Source organism: Callorhinus ursinus, unplaced genomic scaffold (genome assembly GCF_003265705.2).
Source record: "Callorhinus ursinus isolate GAN/ISIS: 27379988/994484 unplaced genomic scaffold, GSC_fseal_2.0 scaffold12, whole genome shotgun sequence".
Lineage (NCBI taxonomy): Eukaryota > Metazoa > Chordata > Mammalia > Carnivora > Otariidae > Callorhinus > Callorhinus ursinus.
The window spans coordinates 3,031,149-3,057,574 of NW_027397074.1; the positions used below are offsets into that span (position 1 = coordinate 3,031,149).

Below are 26,426 nucleotides of genomic sequence, written 5' to 3' on the forward strand. Positions count from 1 at the left end.
GGCTCAGTCCGTTGGGCAACTGCCTTCAGCTCACGTCATGGTCCCGGGATCCTGGGATCAAGCCCCACATCGGGCTCCCTGCTCAGAGGAGAGCCTGCTTCTCCCTCTCCCTCTGCTCCTCCCCCTTCTTGTGCGCGCGCTCTCTCTCTCTCTCTCTCTGTCAAGTAAATAAATAAAATCTTTATAAAAAAATCCATCTGGACACAGTTTCCTGGCTCCCATCCCCCGGCTGCCATCAGACACTATGGTAATAAACTATAAATACGTTTTATTTCTTCGTTGTCTTTTTAGTTTTGTTCTGTTTTGCCTGCGGAAGCAGAATTTACGCAGAGAACCTGTACACCCTCCTGAGTTGCATTTATCACAAGGTCAGCTCTCTGAACAGAGAAGTCAAGGTCACTGCCCTCCAAGGATGCCCTCTTACAAGAGAACCCCAAATCACCAACTTACCCATCCTCCTCAGGCCTTCACTGCTTTGGGAACAGGCTGATAACAAGGCAGAGAGGTTCGAAGTTTTAGCCACACAACTTGGGTAAAAATGAGTAATTTTGCATGCACCAAGGGAGGCTTATTGTTTAGAATAACCCTGCAGGAAATCCTTCTGCTGAGGGAAAATCATTTCAGTGGGGAAAATCATCACCCTCTGATTTACCAGTTTCCTAAGCTTGGATTTTCCCTTCCTTAAGAGGGGAACATTCTATCTCAGGTCTAAATGATCCCATTCATTTTGTGAGCTCAGAATCTTTCTGCAGTCCTGTCTCATCTTCCTCACAGGGTAGAGGGGACCAGAGGGAAGAGAAAGGAGGGGGAGAGGGGACATCCAGCTAACATCAGACAGAGACAGGCAGCGAGAGGCTGCAACCAGGCCCTCGCTCACCGGGGCTCCTGCCTGGGGCGTGGGTCTGCCCCCCAATTCCTGAGGTGACTTCCTGTCAGTGCGTTCTATTGGGGGGACACTAATCTTGTTCAGGCCAAGAGGCCACCCCAGTGCTCTGTGCCTCTCCCCACCCAGGTCCTCACTGAGGCTGCCCATTGATCCACTTACTTGCCTGACCCCTTTCTCGGTGAATCTGGGTTGCAGCCCACCGAGGGGCAGGAATAGACAAAGCAGGAGGCAGAGGTGGCAGGAACCAAACCCAGACCCGGAGGAGAGAGGGACGTAGCACCAGCTCCCAGAGCTAGACTCAAGCCCTTGCGTCCGTTATGTGAGAGCCTCTGTTTCTAACATATTCTATTTTTTTCTTTGGATACTTTGAATGGGTTCCGTTAACTTCAAACAAAGAGATTGCTATACTTCACCCCTTAGCCAAGCTACTCTGAGTGTGGTCCCGCCATGTTTCACAGGCCCCCTGGAGGTTCTGGATCTGAATGCAGAACTCAGGCCAGCTCCAGACTGCCGAATCGAGATCTGCGTTTCCCCAAGATGACCAAGGGATTTGTATGCACTTTAAAGTTTGAGAAGAGCTCCTATAAGGAATCACCAGAGGTGACAACCACAGATACCCAGGCTGTCATAGGACAGAGGACACCTTGGGTGGAGAATCCCCTTCTTCCAAGATAGTGCTTCTCAGCTGGGGGTGATTTTGTTGTTTGTCACAAGTGGAGACAGGGGCTGCTACTGGTCTTTAGGGGGTAGAGCCCAGGGATGCAGCTACACCCCCTACAGTGCAGGGGTCAGCGCCCACCACAAGGAATGTCCACAGTGCACTGCTTAAGGCACCCCATTCTGCAGGCTTATCTGCCCCCCTGCCCTGGGTGCACCAGGAAATCAGGTATCTATGAAGGGGACCAGTCAGGCTATTGGTGAGTGCATAGCTCCTCGGGTATACCATTCTCTCCTTGGCTTACCTGATATTGATCCTGGCAGAAAGCAAAAAAATCTTTGGTTTATTTGGTCTGGGGACCCAAGACCCAAGTGTGTATAAAATACCCTTCAACATAAAGGTGTGACCCTCAGCCCACAGTTAAGATCTATTCAGCCAGGGGCCCTGCAGCCACCCGACAGGGTCAAGCTCTGATATCACTTACATCCCCGTCCCCCGCTACACCTCTTCCCTACTGCCCTCCCATAACACCGGATTACCAGGGCCCAGGTAAGGGGGAGTCAAGGGCCAGGGGCCACATTCATGGGGAAGGGCATGAATCTCAGATGATGGCTTCAGTGTTACGGATGAGTATGCAGTAGGTGCATAAAAGTGTGTGTGCATTCATTGCAAGGCACCAGGTTGAAAAGGATGGTGGGTAAATACAAAAGAAACAGGCAGTGGGAGAGAGACTGCTCAAGTCTAAGGTAAAGTGCCCTGCCAAACCAGCAAGCATTGTGCTTGCTACGTAGAGAGTAAATATAAGTCAAGTACTTTTATAATAAGGTGCTCGACCGTAATAATAGCAGAATCCTCAAGTACACATTGGGAGCCCACAAAGCATTCAGATGTTTGCCACCACCCAGGGATAAAATGGTGAGCTCTCAACAACAGAAATAGCACTCGCTTTGGTCGTATAAATTGTAGGACTTTACCAACTAGTAAAGATAGAAGAGTTGTTTCCACATTCTGCAACTTTGCTTCATCCTCAAACTCAGTATAGCTGAATCAGTCTGAGGGTTTAATTGCATTAATTCTGAATTAAAGAATTTATGGTTCGTCCTGACACTGATTTGGAAGGAAAAGAAGGATCATGGCTTGAGGGAACCATGAAAGCCCTTAAAGTCAGTACCTACTTTGAAACCGTGCAGACTCTTACTAACTGTGGTGGCTGAGGGACGAGGTCGACTCTAATCTGGATGAAGTCAGGGCAGCCCCTCTGGCCCAGTGCTTCCAGGGACAGGCTCTTGCAGACCCATCCCTGCCAACATCCATGGGTCGCTGCTTGACATAAAGCCCAATGACTTGTTATGAACTGGTTAAACGGTCACACAGACCATCTCTCTGGCATGGAGCCTAACGGGACCATTTCTCAAACCAAAAAGGAGAACCAGAGCTCCAGACCTATCTCTGGGGGCCCCAGCAACCAGCCAAGGCCATGTTCTCTTTTTGTGGAGGCCAACTGCTTTCTTTTGGAAGACGTCATCCAAACCAGGTGGTCTGCCCCTTGGGAGAACTTATTTCCCCCTTGGCAACCCCGTTAGCCTGCTTCTCCACCTCACAGACTGGAATGTGGGAGCGACATGGCAGACCACACCGGCTCGCACGCGGCTGTCGCCTACCCCTGCGGGTTACTGATGAGTCTGCATGGCTGTGTTGGCGAATACTTGAGTCTGAATCCAGGCTGGGATGTCCCAGCTATTTATAAACTGCCCGTGCCGGGTTCCTGGAGGAACCGGTCAGCAGAAGTGCATTGCACCATCCTTCCGAGCTTTGCCTGGCCACGGGGCTCGCTGGGAAGCGTGGTGTGGGAGTGTACGTGCTGTTCCTCCCTCCACGTGGACACCCAGCCACTGGGCTGGAGACCGTGCACATCCGGAAGTTTCACAGCTGTGCTGGGTTTTGCCAAACGGTGCCAGCTTAGCCTGTGAATTTTGCAAGCATTCGACGTGGTTCTGGGGCCCCGGGGCTTTCTGTCAGTGGAGTCTCCTGAGCTGGATTTATTCACAGCCACGAAAGCAGTTACTATCGCTTACCAGGCAGGTGATTTTGCTGGTTGGCTCTGGCTGGCTCCTGAGCCCACCTCAGCAGCTGGGGCAGGGGGAGTCTAGTAACCAGGAAGTTGGGCTGTTTGCAGGGTCGTTTGCCAGCTCAGAATCTCATCTTCCCCTCCGAAATCCCCATCTATAACAGGCTTGGCTCTGCTCTTTGTGCCTGGGCCTGTGCCAGGCCCATTCCCACAGGCTACCTCACCTCCGCTGGATGTAGGAGTTGCCAGACACAACCACCTCTCTTTTCTGGACCCACCATGGCAGAAAGAAATCTAGAACACCCCGCAGCAGGCAGGCCTCTTAGGCATCTTCGAAAGAGACCTCTCCTCCGTCAGAGAGCACACCAATCTGAGAGAGAGTGGGCTTTAGAGAGGCTTGACTAATGGTGCATGCCCTAGGGTTTTGCTATTATTCATGCTGAACACTCTATTATAGCAGTACCTCTATTATAACAGCGTATTTACCTTCTACACAGGCCCAGCGGCCAGCCCCGCACCAGGGGCGTCGTGTCCAGCCCCGCTACCCACTCCCCACCCCCCACCCCCGCCCCGTACCCACCATCCCCTGGTGCAGGGGAAAGGGGAGTGAAGGTGGTGGCGGAGGGATGTCCGGAGGCTCAGAGAAAGGATGCTGAAGATCTCAGGCCTCTTGGCTCTCCTCCGGGCCAGGGCAAAGGGCATCCCTCTGCGTTGTATTAAATGCGTCTGAGAAAGCCGGGCCACCCAGGAGAGATGGCGGCTGTGGCCCAAGGAGCCCGGCTCGCCCTCAGGCCTACCTGGTAAAGCGAGGTATTTCGTCGTTGACATTCACAATGTTCACCTGGAGCGTGGTGGAGGCTTCAAGCCCTTGGCTATCTCTCACCCCTGCAACCAGATGGAAACTGTCGGGGAAACCCCCCACCCCGAGTGAGGGGCTCAGGCTTTGCTGACACTACCTCCAAAAGGAAGGGGGGAAAATGGGCTGGGAGGAGGGAGGGAAGGGTCTGCCCCTTTCTGGCCACCCTCCTTCAGATGCACACGCCAAGTCAGAGCTGCCGTGTAGACCCTTCCTTCCTCGTCTCTGCAAACCCACCCCTCCCCTTCTCTCTCTCCTTATAGTTGTTATTCCTGGCCACCATCTCCCCCAGGGGCTGCTCATGTCTGCCATGTTGCCCACCCTGTCTCTGTCCTTCCTCACAGTAACCCTGCGGACATGTATTACGCCCATGTGAGGAGACCAAGGCTCCCAGGGATTGAGGAACTAGCCTGGTGAGGTGAGCAGCCAAGGTCACCCTGTGTGTTTTTATCCTCAAACCTTGGTCTCTCCTCACCTCTTTCCTCAGCCACCTGCTCGCCTCCCCGCTGCTGCTCTGATGTTAGCGAGCGGCTCTGACAGCTGCCTCTCCCACGCCAGAAAGGCACCTGAGGCGATTCTCCAGATTCCTGGGGACACTTCTCCCATCCCTCCATTCTTATTATGTGGAGATGAAGATTTGGGACGGGGAAGGAGGCCTTCCAGATAATTGCCTTAGTTCCTCTTCCTTCTGGGGGGCTCACTACCCTCTGAACTCAGCAGGAAGGCAGCAAACCGCTCGGGGCCTCGCTCGCGGCCCACAGGCTGCACCATGCCTGCTCCTTGACCCTCAGATAGACGGTACTTGAAGCAAGGTCATTGGCAAAGCCTACCTTTTGTGTCCTGCTTCAAAGTCAAATTCTGTTGTAGAGAAGAGGGTCCCATTAGCAGACATTCTGAAGTTCACTGAGTGGAAGATCAGAAAATACTAAAAAACAAGGGAAAAAAAAGAATGTAACTGAGAGTACCTATTCATCTTTCCCTGGGAGACTAGTTTGTTCCATTCCATTTTAAATTCTTGGCCCATGGAACATCCTTGATGCATCGGGATGAAGCCCAACGCACAGTTTTCAGGTTTAATGGTTCTTGAAGCAAGAAAGTTCTGGATCTGCTGGCCTGAGCCTCTGACCTGAGAAGCCACACACCCTGAGGAGTTGGTAGCTGGATCCAGCAGGCTTCAATGACAGAGCGAGGGTGAAGGCCCCCTGTCTAGGCACTCTGCTTCTGAGTCCAGTCCCCTTCTCCTTGTCAGCATGTTCTCACTTGTGCTTCTTAGGATGATGTCTGGGGGTTGAGTCTAGGTCTTGGCTTTGACCCACACTATTTATTTGTTTATTTTTTTTTTAAAGATTTTATTTATTTATTTGAGAGAGCGAGAATGAGAGAGAGAGCACATGAGAGGGGGGAGGGTCAGAGGGCGAAGCAGACTCCCCGCTGTGCAGGGAGCCCGATGTGGGACTCGATCCCGGGACTCCAGGATCATGACCTGAGCCGAAGGCAGTCGCTCCAAAGGCAGTCGCTTAACCAACTGAGCCACCCAGGCGCCCTGACCCACGCTATTTAAACAGGGCTACCGTGCATTAGGCGATAGGACGATACTAGCATAAATAAGATCTGGTCTCTACCCTTGAAAAAACTTATGATATAGGAGGGTGCAAAAATGTTCACAAACATCATTTGCTGACGTGGTGGCCGGGGAAAGTAAAGGGATAGTTGCGAGAGAGAAGAAACTTAGCAGGGCCTCAAGTACAGGTTGGAAGCTGGTTTGGAGTTACAAGGGCTCTAAACTATATACAGTTTTAGAATCTGATCTCAGGTTTAGGGCCACTGGTGAAGTTTTTCTGTATCTTGGGGGTGTTGAGAATCTAATCCTTTGTGGCTCCCCGTGCCCAGCCCGGCTCTCGTAATGACCCCTTGCCTGGCCCCACTTGCTCTGAAGGGAACACGGGCTTATTTGCACAGCCCCCTGAGGGCATCCCATGGGAGGACCAACCCTGTGCTATCCATGGGTGCTCATCAAGATTGCTTCCTTGTGGCCATGATGATGTCAACGAAGCAGGTGAAGGACCTGGATCACAAGAGCTGAGTCCAAGTTCTGGTCCTCACCACAGGACCTGGGACAAGCCCCTTCCTTGCCTGTAATATACAGATGATACCACCTCCTCCATGGAGGAGGATACCAGCTCCTCCATGTTACTGTGAGGATTACATCAGAAGGCACGCTGGAAAATGCGAAGCACCACAGCAACGCGCAAGGTTTACGTGTTTATAGCCATTTGTTCCAAAGGGCTTTAAGGTTTGAAGGTTTCGTTATTTCCTACTAGGATGAGAGATGATCTGTCCTCAAGGCCTTAGATCGCTGGATCAGATAATCAGTGGAGATTTTGCAATTGGAGCCACAGCCCCTGAAGTCTAGAATCAAAGGAAATGCCAGCCAAGGCTTCCAACCCAGCGATTTGCTCTGTTGTGTGATCGCAGCTAAGCTCCCCACAGAAGAAGAGAGAATACACAGAAAATAGATTAATGATCTCATTTGGGGCCATTATAAGGTTTTTAACCATTTTGCTAATTGTAATAAAACATACTTTTACACACAAATTAGGAAAGACAGAAAAATATAAAAAAGAAACTCAAGATTAGTCACCTATAAAATCTTACGATTTTCACAAAGAGCCCCCTGTTCTTTTCTATGCACACGTATACCCTCCAAAAAAAAATTGAGATGATACTCTAGTCAAAATTACATTCTCTTCGTTCTTTGCCTTTGTGCTTGAGCATTTCCCCATATTCTTAACTCTTACCTTACCGCCTGGTTGGTTAAAGATGGCACAGCTTTCTACTGCAGGGCTTACTTTACTAGGTCCTTCTTGCTAGTCACTTAAGTGGTTCTTACCCATTTTTAAGTGGGAATATTTGGGCAACAGCAAGGAACACCCTTCTTCCAGCCCCTCCAAATTGTATAAACAGCGTGGCAGCACTCAAAGGTACAATGTTTAAGTCCCAAGGCCCCCCACCATCTCCCCAGCTCACAGCCTGGGCAGCAGCTGCCTATATACACAGAGCCATTCTGTGCCTTTGAGCTGAGCCTTCCCTGCAGAGAATCCTCACATATCCATAGATCGGAGGCTCAAGCTGGATGTGATGGAATGGCAGGGTTTATAGACCCATGGGGGGCATTTACTATATGCCCCTGGATCGGGATGCCATTCCAGTGTGTTTAATGCTCTAGGAGATAGGGCCTCAGTTCTGGTTAGTCTCAAACAGGAGAAAGCCTCTGGCCACAGACGTGACAGACAGACCCTGCTCTCCAAAAGCTGATGGGCAACTGACAGAACATACAAGGAAAATGTGGGAGACCTGCTCAGAGGGAGACTACACAGGATATGATGGCAATGGAGAAGGGAGACTTAGCCCCATCTAGAATAGAAGAGTCACGAATGGGGGTGGCTGAGTCAAGTGCGGTGGCTCTGGAGCCAGACTGCTGAGTCTGAATCCTGGTTCTACTACTTTGTAGCTGCGAGAGCTTGTGCAACAAAAAGTAATAATAACAGCGCTTGTCCAAGGGGTTATCACTTAAAGTTCTAGAACAGTGCCTGGAACATGGTAAGTCCTCAATCTAGGTTAACTGCCCCTGTGGATTACAGTGTAAGATCCATGAGGGAAAGGGCTTCATTTTACTCGTTACTACATCTCTAGTGCCTAACACATAATAGATGCTCAATAAATATTTTTCTCAATCAATACATATTCATTAAATGTTAAATCCTGGGGTTTTCTTCTTGCCTATTTCCCATCGGAGACCAACATTCCCACCTTAAAGAATCTTAAAACAAAACAAAAAGGCAACAACAACGAAAATCTTGCCTAATTAAAAAAAAAAAAACCAATCTGTTTTACTTTGGTAAGGCAAGGCTGGATTATGAAGTCTCCCCCAGTTCCGCCTACATCTCAGCGAGCAAGAAAAACGAAACGGCAGCCGACAGAAAGGGTGCATGGCTGTAGACTAAGGAACATGGAGAATTTCTTTTTCATTTTTATTAAGAGGCTGATTTCCTGGAATCCTGATTTTTTTTCTTTTAACACCAGGCTAATTTCCTTATCCCTGAACCTACGAGCCTGTGTTAATGGGAATAGCAGTTTTGTACTCAGAAAGGAGATAATATCCATAGACTAAAAATATTGTGTCATGTGGCCATTTGCCAGCAACTCGGGAAAGCTTTCTGTAAAACCTGGCATTCTCTTCCCTTTTTAAAGGCTTGTTTAATCAAAGCTGCTCCCTTGATATTCATTCTTGGAAAACAGAAATTAAATAGAATGAGAAGCCGCTGCAGCCCCTCTCTGAGCCACCACCAGCTAAGAAAAGTCCTGAGTAATCAGATCAGTTCGGTTCACAAATGCTTGTCAGACAAGCGCCGGAGCGTCCCCGCTGGGAATATTCCTTTACTGCCACCCCAGGTCTCTCTATTTGCAGCCCCTTTTGCCAGCTACAGTTTGCTCAGGGACACAAAGCCTTCAGGGTGGAAGACAACAGAGCCTGAGCTTCCTGCCCCATTCCCCCTTTATCGTGTTGCTAGTGTCAGGAGAAAGGAGGGTGAGAGGAAGCTGGCCCAGTTTCCTGAAATGTCAGGCTCCCTGGGGGAGAGCATGCCTCCTCAGTGGGGCTTGCTCACTGCGGCCCGAGCCACAGGCAAATCGTGATCCGACCTGTGCTGGTTGGCAGCCATCTGTGGCTTTCAGGCCTGCTGTGGAATCAGGCGACAAGAATTCAGCCTCCGGTCTCCCAAGAACAGAGCTGTCAACTTCCAGGGGCCAAGTTTCCAGGGGGAAGGAAGGACCTTTATTCCTCCCAAGGCCAGGAGTGCCAACGGCTCAGCAAGCCCCCAAGATCATGCCCCCAACCCCCCACCCCAGGAGAATCCACAGCGCACACCATCGTCTTCCAATAAATACGCGGCCACGTTCTCACTGCATTTTTTCAGTGTAAGGTGAATATTTTATAAAGGTCTTGATTCCTCTTTCTTCCCCTGTCCCATCCCTATCCCAGCTCAGAGATAGGTGGTGGGGGACAGAAGTATGAGGGCAGGGTGCCTGGGAGAAAGAAAAAAAAAACCCATAAAAAATCCTACTGCAGCCCTTAACTTGGCTTGGCTTGTGCAGTATTGTTATGAGGGTGAGCTAAGTGGGTGATAGGCAAGTATTTGAATGTTTTTAAGAAGAGCCACATTTACAAATGAAAAATGCTACGGGTATGTCACCCTTTCCTGGTAAAGCTACCAAGGATTCAACCCTCTCATACTTTCTCATTCCTTTTCCATAATCAGCCTGGGTCCTATTCTCTGATTCAGGCTTCACCAATCTTAAGAACAACACTCACCCTCTATTTGAGGAACTGTCCCTCCCAACAGATGAACAGTTATCAAGGGTGATGTATGTGCTACGGGAATTGTCCAAACCACTGCTTTTCCCTTTCCTGAGCATTTCAACAAGAAGAACCTGGAGCAGAATGCGTTTTGCAAGAACTCCTGAGTTAGCAGACAGATGTCATGGGGCATTGAACAAGTGATGTGCATCTGCATGTGTGTGCGTGTGTGCGTGTGTGCGCGTGCGTGTGTGTGTGTGTGGTGGGGGTAGAGACATGTGGGGAGCAGGAAGAGCGCTGTTACTCAGGAAATCAAGGGGACACCAAGAACAGAATTTTCCAGAACAAGGTAGAAGGGAAGGAGCAGGGTTTGGGCCAGGAGACCTCGGTTCCCACTGGAGTTCCAGGGCCCAGGTAATGGCCTCAGCTTCTTCCCTCATCCAGAAACAAGGGGCTGCTCAATGCACCTGAAAAGTCCCATCCAGCCAGCACCAGCAAAAAAGACCACTTTATTCCCAGGAAGAGGGAAAGAACAGCTCGCCACCACAGTCTCAGAGCTGTGCACAAGATGGAGGCAGGGAGAGGCTGACTTCCCCTGTCACCCTCCTGGTAGCCCAGCTAGTAGCAAGGTAATTGCTCTTTTAATTTCATCCTTTGTCTGCCCTGGTGAAGACAAAGCACATTTCGCTTTATGCAAAAGTCCTTCCCTAATGGAAAGGCCAAGAGAAACCTCCTTAATGGAGGAATCGCTGCGCTAGATCACTTTGCCTCCAGCTGCGAAACTGATTAACGTCCTGAGAGTCTCCGAGGAGGCTTCGCTACAGTCACAGTGGCCTTTTCCGAGAAGGGGGTTGGATCTCACTGAACCTCCTTCAAGAGGTAGGGAAAGCACTGGGGGAGGGGGCTCAGAGAAGGAATGCCAGTAGATACGATTATTCACAGACAAACCAATCCGAGCCCAGTATTAATGCACGCCTCCACCTGGACTCCATCACAACACAGAAGGCACCCAGGGAGGGGGAGCCAATGCTGGATCCAAGCCTGCACCCTGCAACCCAAGCCACCAGCCATGGGCACCTGTGACGACTGAGCATTTGCAGTATGGCTGGTCTGAAAGGGGGTGAGCTATAAATTAGTGTAAAGGACACAATGAGTCCGAAGACTTACTATTAGGAAAAGGGAGGTAAAATATCTCACGAATCGTTTTTATGTTGATAAGGTTTTGAAAGGATAGTAGCTTGGATAAGAGTATTTAAAATTTAAGAAGTGTATTAAAATTAATTTCACCTGTTTCATTTTACTTTTTAATGTGGCTACTGGAACATCTAAAATGACATACACAGGCATCATTCCTAACTCGCGTGCCAGCTCTGTTGGGCAGTGCTGGTCCAAACAAAGTACAACTATGTGCTTTTAAAACTTCTTTGGAAAGAGGGAGCAAACACCAGTGGTTTCTGCATTAGCCCCACTTTTATGTTATCTGTGACACAGTTTCAATTTATTAAGCTGGATAGGGGTTGTAAGATTCAGCACTTTAAGGGAGCTGAGGTTTCTGGAGACGTCCTGGAGCTATTGTGTAATTCATACTCCCTCCTTAGTGGTTCCCACCAGCAAGGCAACTCCTTGGAACCCACCAGGAAAGCTGATAGGCACAAACCAAGCCAAGGTGGTTTCACGCGCATGCTTCGGTGCTTTGTTCTTGTTCTGGTTTGGTTTTGTTTTGTTTTCTTGTGGGAAGTCACGTATTTTATTCATCAATTTTGGGCAATCTGAAATGGCCGTCTTCCCCCTCCACCCCGACCAGTGATTCCAAGGTGATATAAGAACTGCTGATAAGTCAGAACAGAAGTCACATAATTGTCTTGCGGATCCCACCTTCGCCAGGTAGAGAGTTGGCCATGGTCCTGGTGGCAGGGGAGCCAAGAGTCTCCACCATCCCATTTCAGACTCTTCCCTCAGGACCGCCCTAGCAGCACCCAGCTAGATGTGAAGTGCCCTGACCAGACCAGCCGCCAGATACTTTGACTATCACCCCCCAGATCCTTCAGACCGTGGCAGTACCAACCTAGCGCCCCTAACAGTAGGCTCCCCTCTGATTATGGTGCCCAATGCCATTTCTTCAAACACTGCTCTTCTGAAGCCCCATCTTAAAGGATGGGGTCCCCAAACGGAGAGGATCCTCAACAGCAAGGTTGTCATGGGTCCCGTTCCCATCTTTATAGGTGCTATAGGTCACTCGCCTCATCCAGCCTCGATCTCACCCCAGGGTTCTCCCCATGAATTCCGAACGATGCCGTACTCAGTGCCATGGCTGACAAGCCAGCGGGCCACAGAAATGACATGGTTTATGTCCCAGTACGCCCCGTAGACGCCCCCTGTATAGTTAGCCATTACACAGCAGCTGACCGGGCCCTTGGCGAGGTTTTCTGCCACCGTCTTCTCCCCTCCGAGAGGGAGCCGGGGCTTTCCAGAGGGCGGAGCTGTGAGGGCATGGCACTGTGAGTTCATGCATGGTCCATACTGCTTCAGCTTGTCCTTCTCCTGGTCCTTGGCCTGGAGTTGGTGCAGGTCTTGCCGCCCCGAGCTTGCGGGCTGGTCGTTGCCCACCCCGCTGGCGGGAGCCCGTGCGCACAGGGTGGGGGCCACGCCCCCTTCCTCTGGCTGTTGGCCCCCTCCGCTGTGGGGCCGCTGCTGGCCTGGGGCCCGCAGGAGCCGCAGTCCTGGCGATGGGCTGGTTCCCGGGGCACACACTGACCCCATTCGCCCCGCGCCAGTCCCAGCTCTTGGGCAGATCCCATGAGGACAGGTACTCATGAGGCCCGGGGTATGAGTGGCGGGGCCCTGCAGGGCCAGTGGCGGCTCGGCCCTGGCCGGAAGAGCAGCGGCAGCGGCGGGCTCCCTGCCGTGGCTCCCCGCCGTGGCTCCGGGACCTGCTCGGTAAAGCCTCTGCTTGTTTCTTCAGTTCAGTGGTTCTCGAAGGGTACAGAGCGTCAGAATCACCTGGGAAGTCTGTGTTCCAGGAATCTTTTTTTTCCCCATTAATATTAATTTTTAAAGTAGGTTCCGCGCCTAGCAGGGAGCCCAGTGCGGGGCCTGAGCTCAGGAACCTGAGATCAGGACCTGAGCTGATATCAAGAGTTGGCCGCTTTAACTGTCAGAATCTGTGTTTTTTTTTAAAGCAGCCTACATTTAAAAAAAAAAAAAAAAAAGCAGCCTAGGTATATCCTCATGCAGGGGCCTGAACACCTTCTGAGAAGCCCTCCCAGCCATTCTGACTGAAAGACTCACCCGAGGGTATTTGGCAAATATGCAGACTCCCAGGCCCCTCCCAGACCCCAGGACCGGAAAGTCCAAGAGAGAGACTTGGGGAATTTGGGAAACCTTGTCTTAAAGTGATGGTTCTCAGTCCCCGCTGTGCAGGAGATTCAGCAGGGGGCTCAAAAAGCCTGAGGCCTGGGTCACACCCCAGGACAATCACATCAGACTCCCTGGGGGTTGGGACCCAGATGTCTGTTGTTTTTTAAAGTTTGTCAGCCGGTTTCAATTTACACAATTTACAGCCGCCGCGGGCTTCAATGAGAAGCATGGGTTTGGTCCTAGTAAATCAGCCCATCTCCTTTCTCCTTATATAGAGCAAAGTACATCCTTTCATAGCTCCCAAGCGCCCAGAATAAAATGTCTAAGCACAAAGTCCACACTGTGTCACTTCCTAAACTGTTGAGTACCTTTTTCTAGTCTGAGAAGGGTTCTTTCTAGATTGTGCTCCCTGCCCCTCCAGGCTGGCTGTTAACTTTCTTGCAGTTGTTCGTGCTGTGCCGGTGTGAAAGACTTCATTAACCCTCTCTGCTGCATCGGACGCGCCCCCTCCCCAAATAACTCCTAAACCCACTGCAGAAACCACAGGTGCGGGCCCCTAGATCCAGGTCCCAAGCCCCTGCTCTCAGACCTCTTTGGATGGCACTACATTTTCTTTTAAGGGAGAAAGGCCTGCTGCTGTCTTTGCTCCCCGCCTGGGGCCTCTTCCCTTCCAGAAACGGTAACAACCTGCTTTTTAAAGGGGCCACCCTGACCTTATTCCTTCTGCACAATTTAAAGATGGAGATTTAAAAAGAAACATTTTTCTTGACACTTGAGATTCCTTCCACTTGGCCTCCACTGCATCTTGTATGAACTTTATAGTAATTATCTTATTGAATTATAATAATTTGGTCTATGCATGAACATCTCCCACCCAGACTGTAAACTTCTTGAGGTACAAAGATGGGTCTTACTCGTCTTTGTGCCCAAAGTAGCTAATAGAAAGCCTGGCACATAGTGAATTCTTGCTAAGTGTTGAAAAGAACTCAATGTATAAATGAGGTACTATATTTTGGGTTGCTGACCCATCCAGAATCCCTTTTCCCCTGGTCACCATCAAACAACAGTGGCCAGTGAGAAGTAAGCAGAAATCCTCTGGGGAGGGCCACCAGGAGGGTCTTTGAGATACAGACTGGGCTGGCCTGCTCTCCTCACACTGTACCCCTTCCTACTTTTTTTTTTCCCCTTCTTCCTGCCTGGAACTTAAAGGTAAAGCCTGGAGGTATATAGCAGACATATTGTAATCATGAGGTGAACAAAAAGAGGACAAAACCAGCCCTGGACCGCCTGCCCACCTCTGCACTTCTTGTTATGGGAGAGAAAAAAAAAAAAAAACCCACATCTGCCCCTGTGGTTTTCTGTTATTTTCAGACAAACATATTTATAACTGATATAACAAGGATGTTATTCATAAGAATGCATTTAAAGCACCTCGTATTGTTCTCAGCACATAGTAGAGACCCATTAAGTGACGATTCCACTTATTCATGCAAACAGAACCTTGAAAAAATTATTTTGGGGACAGAAGGGTCATAATCTGATAAGAACAGACTATACTCTAACTCAAGATGTGTCTGCTAATTTGAAAACAGCTTTGTTTCAGACCCTGCAGACCATATTATATGGGTCCTGGAGGTTATTTCCAAGGCTTACTTCCTCCTGTTAGAAAAAGTAGCCCGGTCGAAGCTGCAAATCAAGCCCCAGCAGCAGAAACAGCCTCCCGGTGTTACCAATTCCCTGAGTGTCGTATTTCAAGTAAATGCTTCTCCGTAAGGCGGCCTTTGCAGGAATGATGCCTGCTCCAAGGTTTGTTGGCTGGCTGGTGTGGGCTTTGGTTTTTTTCTCCAGCCTGGGCTGCCCAACTGCAGGATGCAGGAGCCCCTTGGAGGGACAGAGCTAGGAGCCACAGCGTCCTGGCCCAGGGACAAGCTGAGAGGCTCCTTCGCCTGGGGGTTCATGGTTACAAGAGGTCCACTGATAACTGCATGAAGGAAATGGATTTAGAAGGAAGAGAGATCAGCTGTCTCAGACTGAACCATGAGGGAACGCTCCAGGACCTGGTCTCTGGTTATTCTCTGTGGGATTCCCCACCTCTTCTTTAGAATTTCTGGGACTCTCTTTCAACTTTTTTATTTTTTATTTTTTAACTTGCCTCCAAGCAGCTTGACGTCCTCTCTTGAAAAGGAAGTGTTAATGCCGGCCTTTGGGGTACACAGTTTTTGCTTACTTTTAAAAGAATACAGCTGGATTTTTATCACCTTGGAATTTAAAAATGCTGAGCAATTTCAATATGCCAGGCACTGTGCTAAGTGGCCTTATGTGCCTTCGCTCATCCTTACAATCCCCCAGCTGTGTAGGTGCGGTTCTTCCATTTTATAGATGAAGAAATGGAAGCTCAAAGAGGTTAAGAACATGTCCGAGATCACACAGAGCCACAAGTCTAATCTGGGGTGTCTATGTCTGGAGCTCCCTTACCCATTCCGACATCCCCCGTCCTCTCTGCTGGGGCTTTGGACAGCCTCTTCCTCCCCGCACCACTGCCCAAGACCCTGGCCGAGGCTCCAGGCTCCCATGTCAAAGATAGCACGGAGAAGCCCGTCTTGTTTATCGAGGAGACTTACATGGAGGGGTATGTTTCGGCTTGTGTCTTCTGGATCGAAGGCCTCAACCTGGTAAATGAATCCCGGGTTTGCTCCTTCCAGTATGTACAGGTCTAGACCTAGAGCAGCATCCAAAGTGGAAGAAGGGGCATTTTATTAGATAAAGCAAATAAGGAATTACAGAATGGGGACAGCCGCACCCAGCCAAGGAGAACCAAGCGCATTGGCGTCGTGGGAAGGAGGGATGCAGGAATAAAGGCCGGGAGTTAGCCCACGGCCAGCTGGTGTGAGCGGACCGCTTATGGGAATTTATAAAGTACTTGAGTGGCCAAGCTGGGATCACATCTTCCCGCATTTCCTCCGCCAAGAGATGATCTAGGGGAGGAACCTCCGTGTGAGGCTGCTCCCTGTTCTGATTCACTTTCACGTGCAAATTCCTCCAAAACCGAGCGGAGGTCTCCTATTGAAGTGCACTTAGCATGTCGGGCTGAAAGGACTTGCAGGAGGATTCAGGAAGAGGGCTGCAGAGGCTCCGGAAGGGGACCAGAAATTGACTTCATCTCCTTCAGAGTTCTGGGAAGCCAGGGGGAACCCGGCACTTGGCACCACCAGCCCGGCCCGAGGGGCTGCCCCCCTCCACTCTGGCCTCTCTGAGAGCCCGTCCTTCTGCGGGAGGGCTGGGAATGTGCATGTCAGCTCACTCTTTGGAGCCACGGTGCTGAGGGCTTATGTTTTCTCCTTTATCGTCATAACCCCCGTGCATAGGTATCGCAATTCTTTCCACTTTACAATTGAGGAAGTTAGGAGGTCTCAGCGAGGAAGGAAGTGAGAGCATAAAACTTCAAACCCAGCCTGTCTTCGATCTGAGCTCCAGCTCTCATTCACCTTTATCATTGCTCGTGCTTTCACTCAAAACGATGTTTACTGGGTTCTCACTCGGTACCAGACACTGATCTATCCACGCACTGGGAACATAGCAGTTCACAGAACACAAAACCCCGCTCTCGCGGAGCTTGCACGATAGTGGGACAATATGGACAATAAAATAAATGAGCAAAATATGTGGACGTTACTGAGCAAGGTCCTGGAGAAAATCAGGAAATGGAGTGTTGTGGGTTGGGTTACAGTGTGAAATGGAGTGGTTGTGGAAGATTCGTGACACTTGAGTCCAGATTCTTAAAGAAATGAGGATCGTAGAGATATGGGGGAAGGGTCAAAGAGCAACTGCGGAGATGCCAGCGAGGGTGAGGGTGGTACGGGGGCCACAGCAGAGGCGGTGGGAGGAAATGTGCAGAAGAGGACACGGTGAGGGTGGGAGGGGGCCAGATTTGACGGCGCCTTAAGGAGACTCTGGCTCTCCTCTTGAGGGAGATGGGAAGTTCTTGTGGGGTTTTAAGCAGAGGAGTGCCTTGATTTGACTGACATTCAACAAGATCCTTCTGGCTGCTATGCAGAGAATAGATGGATGGAGACAAGCGCAGAGCAGGGAGGCCGGTTAGCTCACCATCGCAATAATCCAGGTGACACATGACTACGGACTTGCACCGTGGTGGTATGGATGGAGATGCCAGGGAGCGGTCAGACTGCATAGACTTGGAAGTGGCAAGATTTCCTCACGGATTTGATGTTGGGTGTGAAAGGTGGAAGAGTCAAAGCTGACTTCGAAGCTTCGAAGTAGCTAAAATGGGAAAGACAGGAGAAGCAGATTTGGCGGGGGTGGGGGGGGATGGTGGGGGCCAGGGGTGAAGTGGAAGTCAAGAGTTTGATTTGGGGGCATGTTACGTTTGAAGATGTCATGTTCTGACACCAATTCTAATGTGTGGGGGATTTTCCTGCACCACCAAGCGATCCTTTGGCACCAGCTGGGGGTTCTACAATTCAACTCAATTCTGATACTAGCTACCCAGAGACAAACTTCAGATTCCACAGACCAAGGACTGCGCCCCACGAGACACCCCCAACCCCCACTTTAGACACCAATTTCAAGTTCAGGTTGTTCCCCATGCCTCTGATCCACGAGCTATAAATCTGAGTTTCCCACCATCCCCTCTTTGGGTTCAATGAATTTGCTAGAAGGGATCACAAAACTCAGGGAAATACTTTACTTACTAGATTACTGGTTTATTACAAAAGGATATAACTCAGGAACAGGCAGATGTAAGAGACGCTTAGGGCATGATATGGGGAAAGGAGCACAGAGCTTCCACGCTCTCCGGGCATACCACCCACCCCTGGAAGAGCAAGATGGTTCATCAACCTGGAAGCTCCCCAAACCCCATCCTTCAGTGTTTTTATGGGGCTTGATTACATTGGCATGACTGATTTACATCATTGGCTATCGGCGACTGAGCACCATCTCTACCCTCCTGCCCTCCACAGAGGTAAAGGTGAGGTGGAGTGCGGGACTGAAAGTTCCAACCTTCTAATCACACGGTTGGCTCCACTGGCAACCAACCCTCACACTTAGGTGAGCTGGGAGCATTCCAAAAGTCACCTCACAAAATCCCACATGCCTATTAGACATGGCAGACAGAGATGTGGGTTAAGACAGCTGGATATTTAAGTCAGGAGCTTGGAGGAGAAGCTGGACTAAAATGACAGAGGTGGAGGTTGTCAGTATGGCTCAGTCATGAGCCTGGGAGAGACCATGCAGGAAGTTACCCTGTGCTCAGTCCTTTATATTGTCCCTGCTCTGCAGCAGACCCCAGTCACATACTGCCCTCCGGGGGCCCATGGGGAGAATGAACACGTCACTTAATGACCACAGCACACGGGGATGAGCTTCGGATGGGCTCGGCCCAGCTTCCTTCAGAATGACCCCCTCTCGAGGTTCCTCAGCCTCAGTTTCCTCCCCAGGACTGAGAGAAGCCCAAGAGAAACCACGGAAGTGAGGGGCTTTGTAAATTGTTGGGCATCATTTTGGGGAGTCCTGTGCTGGAGGACGTTTCATTTATTCCCTGCTCATTAAGCAGCTGCCTCTTCTAGGCAAACAGCTGCTTGTTTACTTACTTTTCTCTTTTGCTCTGTCCCCCAGGGTGCCCCCCGATGCCACCATCTGGGCTGCACTGCACAGCCCAGTGTATCTTACCTTTTGCCAAGTTGCCTTGGAACTGAGGCGGCTCATTCACATCTGTCACCTGGACAGTCAGGATCTGGAGGTCGGTGACACCGACATCATCCTTGACATAAATCTGCAAATCAAATATGTTTGGTCCTGTTTCAAAGTCTAGTTGTTCCGTCCCAGTGGTGACAACCTAAAAGCAAAGGCAGAATTCTTAGTAACCATGTGAAAGGAGATCTGTTTTGTATGCATGCGTTTTGCAAAGGAACATTACTAGGAAGGAAGCAACCAGCATCCTGGAAACCATCTTTCCCCCACAGTCAGAGGAACCGGTTGTATTGCCTTAGTCCTTCCAACATAAGCCCTTTTGCCAAGGGGACTCCTGTGCGTGATGCTGCTTTTCAGAGGAAAGAAAATATTTAGACGACATCCTGGTTCCATCGACTGGAGATGGAAAGCCAGGAATTAAAACCCTGTCGCTGCTTGGGGTAGGCACCTAGACAAGCCCCTTAGCAACCCTGAACGTAGTTGGGCTTCCTGGGCTTTAAGAATAAGCCACTGCTCTTTCCTGGGATTGCTGTTAAGTCACATCTTGACTCGGCACTCCATGCAAATTTTCCCAAGGCCATGACCATGAATAAACAAGGGAAGGATACATCTGCAGAAATAAGGAACAATATATACTTACATCAACAGCCGGCTCAGTGTTTTTGTGCATTTCCACACATTCTCCCGCTCGTGGAAACTTGTCTCCTGCGCTATAAGTGTTTTGGAGATGTGGGAGGGACACCAAGAACCAGGGCTAGAGAAACATCACTGGAATTGTCAGCAGGAACCCGGCTGGCCCACAATGGGAGGGTCCTGCTGAGGCTAGCTGGAGGCCAACTTGTGACCTCCTGTGCCTACATGCATACTCCGGCCACCAGCTTAGACCGCAGAGTGCCCAGAGCCCTTTGGGACCTCAAGGACTAAATTTCATAAATGTCTTAATTATGCCAATGGAAATTTTGTTTATTATTACGACTCAGGCCAGGCAGGCGTTCAGTCTCCTGTCCTTAGGAGAGCACTTAGTTCCAATCTCACTGTCACAGCTGAACTTTGGTGTGACCTTGGGAAAGTCCTTTACCTTTCCCTGATTTTGTTTCCACGTGATTATAATTAGGGAAATACTCCTTGCCCTAGTTAAAGAGCTGAAGTACAATACAGGGTCTTATAACAAAACACTAGAAGTGCTGACCCAGGCAAAGTTCATTGTGAGTTGTGTGGAGTCAGGGGAGGCTTCATAGAGGAGGCTGTGTGAGCTCTCGATTGGTTGACAGAAGACAGCCACAGATGGGAACGAGTGCATGCAGTGGAGGGAGAAAGTGTGGAGGAGGGTTGAGAGAGGAAATGAGGTAGTCTCGTCTCTGCCGGTGAGCAGTGTCAGCCTGGCACCCACATACGTGAAGATGACCTGTCTCCCATGCTTGGCATGTAGCAGGTGAGACCTCTCTGTGCGGCGCTTCCCCACCTCTAACATGCAAATAATAGCAGCACACCGCGTCGTGGTGCTGTTATGGGGATTAAATAAGTGAATTCACAAAATGTTTAGGGGGATTCCTGGCATATGGTCAATGCGCCATAAATAGGAGTTGTTATCATTAGCATCATTATTATTAACCCTTCTTACTCTCCCCGGGCCCCCAGAAGTCCCAGCAGCTGTGTTTGAAAGCAGAGAGGCCTGGTCCCTGGCATGATTCAGAGGTCACCCTCAGAAAGTCTTGTACAACTGAGTCCCAAGGCCAACAGTGACTAAACCTCTGGGCCAGAGACCCAAAAACCTCGTTGCTAGCTTTCTTCTGCAGAGTGTCAAGTCGGCCCAAGGAGGAGTCAGGTTCCGCCACGGGGATGGCACTGACCCGTTCTGTAGGCAGCAGAAGCAGCTCTTGTGAGCATTTTGGGTTGGACAATAGGACCTTTCTGGAGGGGATAGTTGATGCTATTGGGTGGTTTCTGGGGAGAAGCAACCAATGCTTCAGGACCCATGGCCGTGTGGCCCATCCTAGCACCGACACAGTGTCCAGGAGGGCACCAGGCCTGGGACAATACACTAAACACTGGAGCCTACCTCGGATGGGAGGTGCTAAGAAAGCCCCCATTTCTAGAGGTCAGACACAGGCTGGAATTCTTCCTTGACTGTCAGCCCTGTTGGAATCACATCAAACATGGAAAGAATAGGTCTTTTCACCTGATTTGGGGGCTCCCCAAACCAGCAACAGATACACAGGGCAATGTGGGAGAAAGAGCCTAGGATTGGCCATCAGAAGACCTGAGTTAAGTTCTTGCTTCATCTGTTATGGCTACGTGATCTCAGACACACCAGCTAACCTTGCTGTCTCTCTGCAATCTTAGTTCGAAAATAGGAATAAAGCCTTTTCCATGGTGGTAGCGTCAGTGTCAGTAGTGACAATCCAGAGGTCAGGATGTGAATGCGCAATGGGACCTCCGCACAATTGCCATCATCATCATCGAAGGCAGTAGACTCTAGAGGCTGAGGGTGAGAGCCCTCAATGGGGAACCACCCCGATGTCTGTCAGCTGCTGAGCAGAGAGACAAACTGTGGTCTGTCCATACGGTGGAATATGACTCAGCCACGAAAAGGAAGAAGTTGTTGACCCAGGCTTAAAGGAAACTAGCCAGTCACTAAAGACCACGCACAATGTGAATCCATTCATAGACGATGCCCAGGATAGGCAAATCCATTAAGGCAGAAGAAAGGAGATAAGGGGGTGCCAGGGACTGGGGGAAATAGGGAAAGTGTCCTAAAAGTAGATAGTGGTGATGGTCTGTGAATGCAGTAAAAACCACCGAATTGTACATTTTCAATGGGTGAATTGCACGCTGTATGAATTATACTGTTCCCCAAAATAGGCAGAGGTCTGAAGTCAGACTGCCTGGGTTCCAGGTTCAGCTCAACCCCCGAAGAGCTGCGCAACCCAGGGCAAGTTATTTAACGAGTTTTGCTTCAGTTTCCTCCACCTGTGAAAAGGGGACAGTAACATAAATAAAATCAGTGGATTGTTTGAATATTACAAGAGGAAATCCGTGTGAAGTGTGCCACAGTGTCCAGCATATACTCCATGCTGTACATGTGCAAGCCTTTGGCAGGGCTTCTAGGGCCAGATGAGCAGCAGCTGTGGAAGACGAGCCAGATGTCCAGGGCCAGGGAGATAGGGCAGAGAGGAGTCACAGAACCAGCCTCTGGGCCCGGGGATTCTATGCTGGATGCTGAATGTGTGCTCCGTATGCATCAAAGAGCCTGCCCCCAGGGGTGCTGAGTATACTGCCTTCCTGAGTTCTGCTACACGTCCTGGGTTCTCCAGCTCTGCTCTGGGGCAGAACTTTTTAAGAGCTCCCCTTGGGACTCTCACGATCAGCTGTGTTTAAGAACACCTAGTATGTACCTCAAGGAGGCAACCGAGCCTCGACGAAGCAGGCTGAGTCCACGGGGTTCCACCACATCCGCAGGGCGATGACAGGCGGGACCCGAGTCAGGGCTAATGTTAATTGCCAGAGGTTCCTATGCCAGTTGAGGGAAGGGCAGGGGTGGGGAGGGTTCAGACACCTGGACCCTAAAGTCATCCCTAGAAGGGTCTCTGAAGGTACCAGTGGAAAACACGCAGGTAGGTTTGTCCTACCTAAGGAGGAGCACCAACTTTGGAAAAGACTAACATGACAAACTAGAAAAGAGAGCAGGGGTGTAATAGCTCCTGAATGTGAATGACGGGGTCTGAATTATCCAAGAGGAATCATTCATGCAGCACTGCTGGACATTCAGGCTCGTATTTTTATGAAAGGTATGTTCTTCCATATTAAATAAGTCTCCTCATAAATTTCCTCCTGGAAAATCACAGAATTCGAGAAAAGCAGAATCACCTGACACAAGTTCATCAGGGCCTGGCTTTTGAGGAGATGAATGCCCACACTATGCCACCCAAAGGATTTAGATACTGTCAACACACACGTAACACCCGATGTCATGTGAGGGTGGGTGGCAATGAGAAACAGGACTTCTATTTGTAACAATTTGAGCCTATTGCCCATTGCACTGGATTTAGTGGAGAAAGAAGGTCCAAAGTGTTTAGGGGCCTCTCGCATAGAGGGCTCTCGGATGCCCCAGGTGGGCTTTCTGGGTCTTACTAGAGGGGATAGTGAGCCAGGGAAAGAGAAGGAAATGGTCAGCGATCTAGAATCCCATCCACCCTCATCTTCAGGACTCCTCTCTGTGGACAACTCCCAAGTGAGATGTGCTTACCTCAAAGTCAGTGTCTGACAGCCAGTTCACTTTGAAGGCATCAGTGAGGGGGCTTGTGTTGATAATCAGGGGCCACCCTGGGATCACAGGCGACAGCGAGGCTGATAAGTTCACAGAAAACTTGTGCACTGGAGTCTCAGGTGGAGAATTCTCGGCCACGGTGGTTGTAGCAGGCAAGTGGACTAGGTGTAGCACTTCTCTCCCTGCGGGTTTAACAAGGATGCAAAATGGCCTGAACAGAAAGCCTTGTGCTGGGAACAAGGACTTAACAGCTTGGTCTGTGGCTTCAACCCATAGCTCGGAGCTCTGATGGAACCTGGTCACTCCCCAAGAACAAATACTCTTGCCAAGGACTGGAGATGGAAATACGAGATCTTCTGGGAGCCAAGAAAACAACCACCACCAAACAGCCATGAAATCTGCTTCTGTCATTCTGTAAATCAAGCCGCTGCTTTTCTCTTGTCTCCCTGTACCCCTTCTCTCTTCTCGCAGCCTTTGTGAAGAGCTAAGGAAAGACAGATGTGATGCCTCAGGAGGCAGACGTCCACTTTGAAGGACTACGTCCGGCCATGACATCCTGTCTTACAAGACCCGGGGAGTTTACAGGAGTTTATTTTCCTTGTCTGTGTCAGTGTTAGATTCAGAGGTCATCAAAAACTGAGCATGCATGACCGCCAAGCTCCAAAATCATGGTAGATTTCCCCGCATCCGTAAGTAATCTCAAGGACAACTGCTTGTCATTATGGGATGCTGGGGGGTGTCATGATGCCCAGGGTCCATCAGTACATCTTCATTGATAGATTAACTCCCATTTCACAGGGAAGGAAATGAGAGAGACTCGGGGAAGGCATGCGCATTTCCTCGGGCTGCAACTCAGACAGGGAGTTTGACAATTTAAGAGAGAGAATGTTTCTTCCAGGAAAGCCTTGGGACATTCTTCGGTCTCCTTGATACTCTGCACGATTTTGCCGGTACAGACGAGAGCAGCAGGTCCTGTTCTTTCATGCTTCCATAGTGATGGTTACTCTAGGGGGGGCGAGAAGTGTCCCCCCCCAAAATAAAATCCATGTTCACTCAGAACCTCAGAATGTACCTTATATGGAAACAGAGTCTTTGCAGATGAGTTGGTTAAGAGGAGGTCATTGTGGATTGGGGTGGGCCCTAATCCACCAGATGGAGTCCTTCTAAGAGGACAGGGCATGGAGACACACACACAGGAGGAAGAAAGCCATGTTATGATAGAGACAGAAGTTAAACTGATGCAGCTAGAAGCCCAGGAACAGCAAGCAACCACCAAAAGCTAGGAAGTCCATGCAGAACAGATCTCCCTCAGAGTTTCTAGAAGGAACCAACCCTGTCAACACCACGACTTCAGACCCCAGATCTCCTGAACTATGAGAGAATACATTTCTGTCGCTCACAGCCATCCAGTTTGTGGTAGCTCATTATGGCAGCTCTAGGAAGTCAATGCAAAGACCATTTATCCCATGTTCCAAATAAGTGCGCAATGTAAAATCCTTTCTCTCACTCACTCCCCAAAACGGGGAGGGTAGGTGTTAGTGCCACTATTTTACAGATGAGGAAAGGGAGCTAAATAATAATAGTAAGTAACAAAACCAAAATTTATACTGAAGTCCTACTTCTTAGTTGGCTTCCTGATCTTTGCCACTTTCGCCCTTGGGGACAAGCCCCTGGGAATGGGAGGGAGGTAACTGTCCTACCAAAAGGTGTAGAACTTCTGGAGACAAACAAGCCATGGGAAGGGCTGGCTTTTGTAAGAGAATGTTTTTATTTCAGATTTGGGGGCAGGGATGTGGAGAAGTGAATGCAAATGTAGGAAAAATTGAAATATAAACACATTGGTACAAGCTTTCATAAATCTAAAGTCATCTTATTTCAGTTAGAGACTAAAGTTCATTATGCATAAGTTATTTTTGCTCCCAGAATTTTCCAGTTTCATGGACACAGACGGAGCAAGGGCTCAGAAATAAAAAAGCAGCTGAGGTTTGGGGTGACATGGATATGAATAGATTTTTTTTTAATCTTTTAAAATTGACTTTAATATTATGGCATTCTCGTGATAAAAATCGGGAGCCAAATAGTAAGCTATTTAGAGGCAAAAAAAAAAAGAAAAAATTCTCCCAAATAGTTTTTTTAAAATGAGCAAATTAATCGGTTGCTTCTGTGCTTGGTTTTTTTTTAGGCATCATTCCCTCACTCCCTCTTTTCCTGCAACCGGAAGTCACCAGGGCCCTCATGAGCTGTTCGCCCTACTGTTTCCTCTCTGTTCAGCAAGACAGGGAGAGTCATAAGCAAAATGGAAGGTTGGTAATTTCAAGGAAATCCCCACCTTCTCTTGTCCCCTCCCACTCACCCCAGTGACTCGGGCCCCTCCAGACAAGGAGGAAGGAAGCCTCTGCTCCAATTTAAGCAAAGATAGAACTCACTGGGTTTTTCTCAAGAATCGCCTGCGGTTAGGTGGGTGCCCAGCCCAGATGAACAGACCCAAACAAGTAACCACTTGCATTTACCGAGCACCTGCTCACCAGGCCTCATGCGGCTCCGCTGCCTGATCTCAGCCTTTCTGAACACAATCCCATGGTGGAGGTGTCACTGTCACCCCTCCACACGCCTGAGGTTGCACCCTCAGCGAGGGGCCGTGGTAGGCCTGGCTAACAGGTGGCACATATGTACTACAGACAGTCTGTCACCACGCACACGTAATGCCTCGTGGTCATTCTACGACCCGGTACTTCTGTGTTCGACGACCCACATGGTGCTGGGGGTCTGGTAAGACACTGGCCCCTCCACCCAGATGTTAGGTCATGGTGATACAATCTTCGAGAGGCTGTTTGGGGGAACAAGAGAAGGAATCACGCCGCAGGATTAGCTTGACGTGGGCTCGGGTGTGAGAAGCTTCCCGCAGCCTCGCCCTGAACAGGCAGGTTGCCATGACCACCAACCTGGGTGTGTCTCCTTCTAGGAACGGAGAAGGCTAGCCAAGCCATGCTCTTCCAACATCCCCTGCTGGGAGCTCCTCGTTTGCTCTGCTGAGAGTGTGTCCATTGATCCTGCTGCGTTCATTTTGACTTCGATAAGCCCTGGGTTCTGGAAACTAATTCTGTCCTTTGCACGGCTCCATACGTTTATAGAGCTTTTCCTCCTTATATTTATAGACCTTTTCATAGTCCTCTTTGAACGGCCGTATTTTGCATGGCAGTGAGGTTGATATGTTGAAGGCAGGAGTGGGTATATTTAGTGCCCCTCAAGCAACTTGTGTTGGGGACTGC

The 26,426-nt window shown here is 49.8% G+C and overlaps 1 protein-coding gene across 1 annotated transcript in view; it reads right to left on the bottom strand.

The window, feature by feature from the left end:
- Positions 1 to 26,426, bottom strand: part of CDHR3 (cadherin related family member 3) — a 60,481-nt gene that overhangs the window by 29,054 nt on the left and 5,001 nt on the right. The window contains 5 exon segments of the mRNA XM_025873252.2: positions 4,410 to 4,514; positions 5,299 to 5,393; positions 15,803 to 15,900; positions 18,870 to 19,035; positions 23,137 to 23,339. Coding sequence (XP_025729037.2) covers positions 4,410 to 4,514; positions 5,299 to 5,393; positions 15,803 to 15,900; positions 18,870 to 19,035; positions 23,137 to 23,339 — 667 coding nt within the window.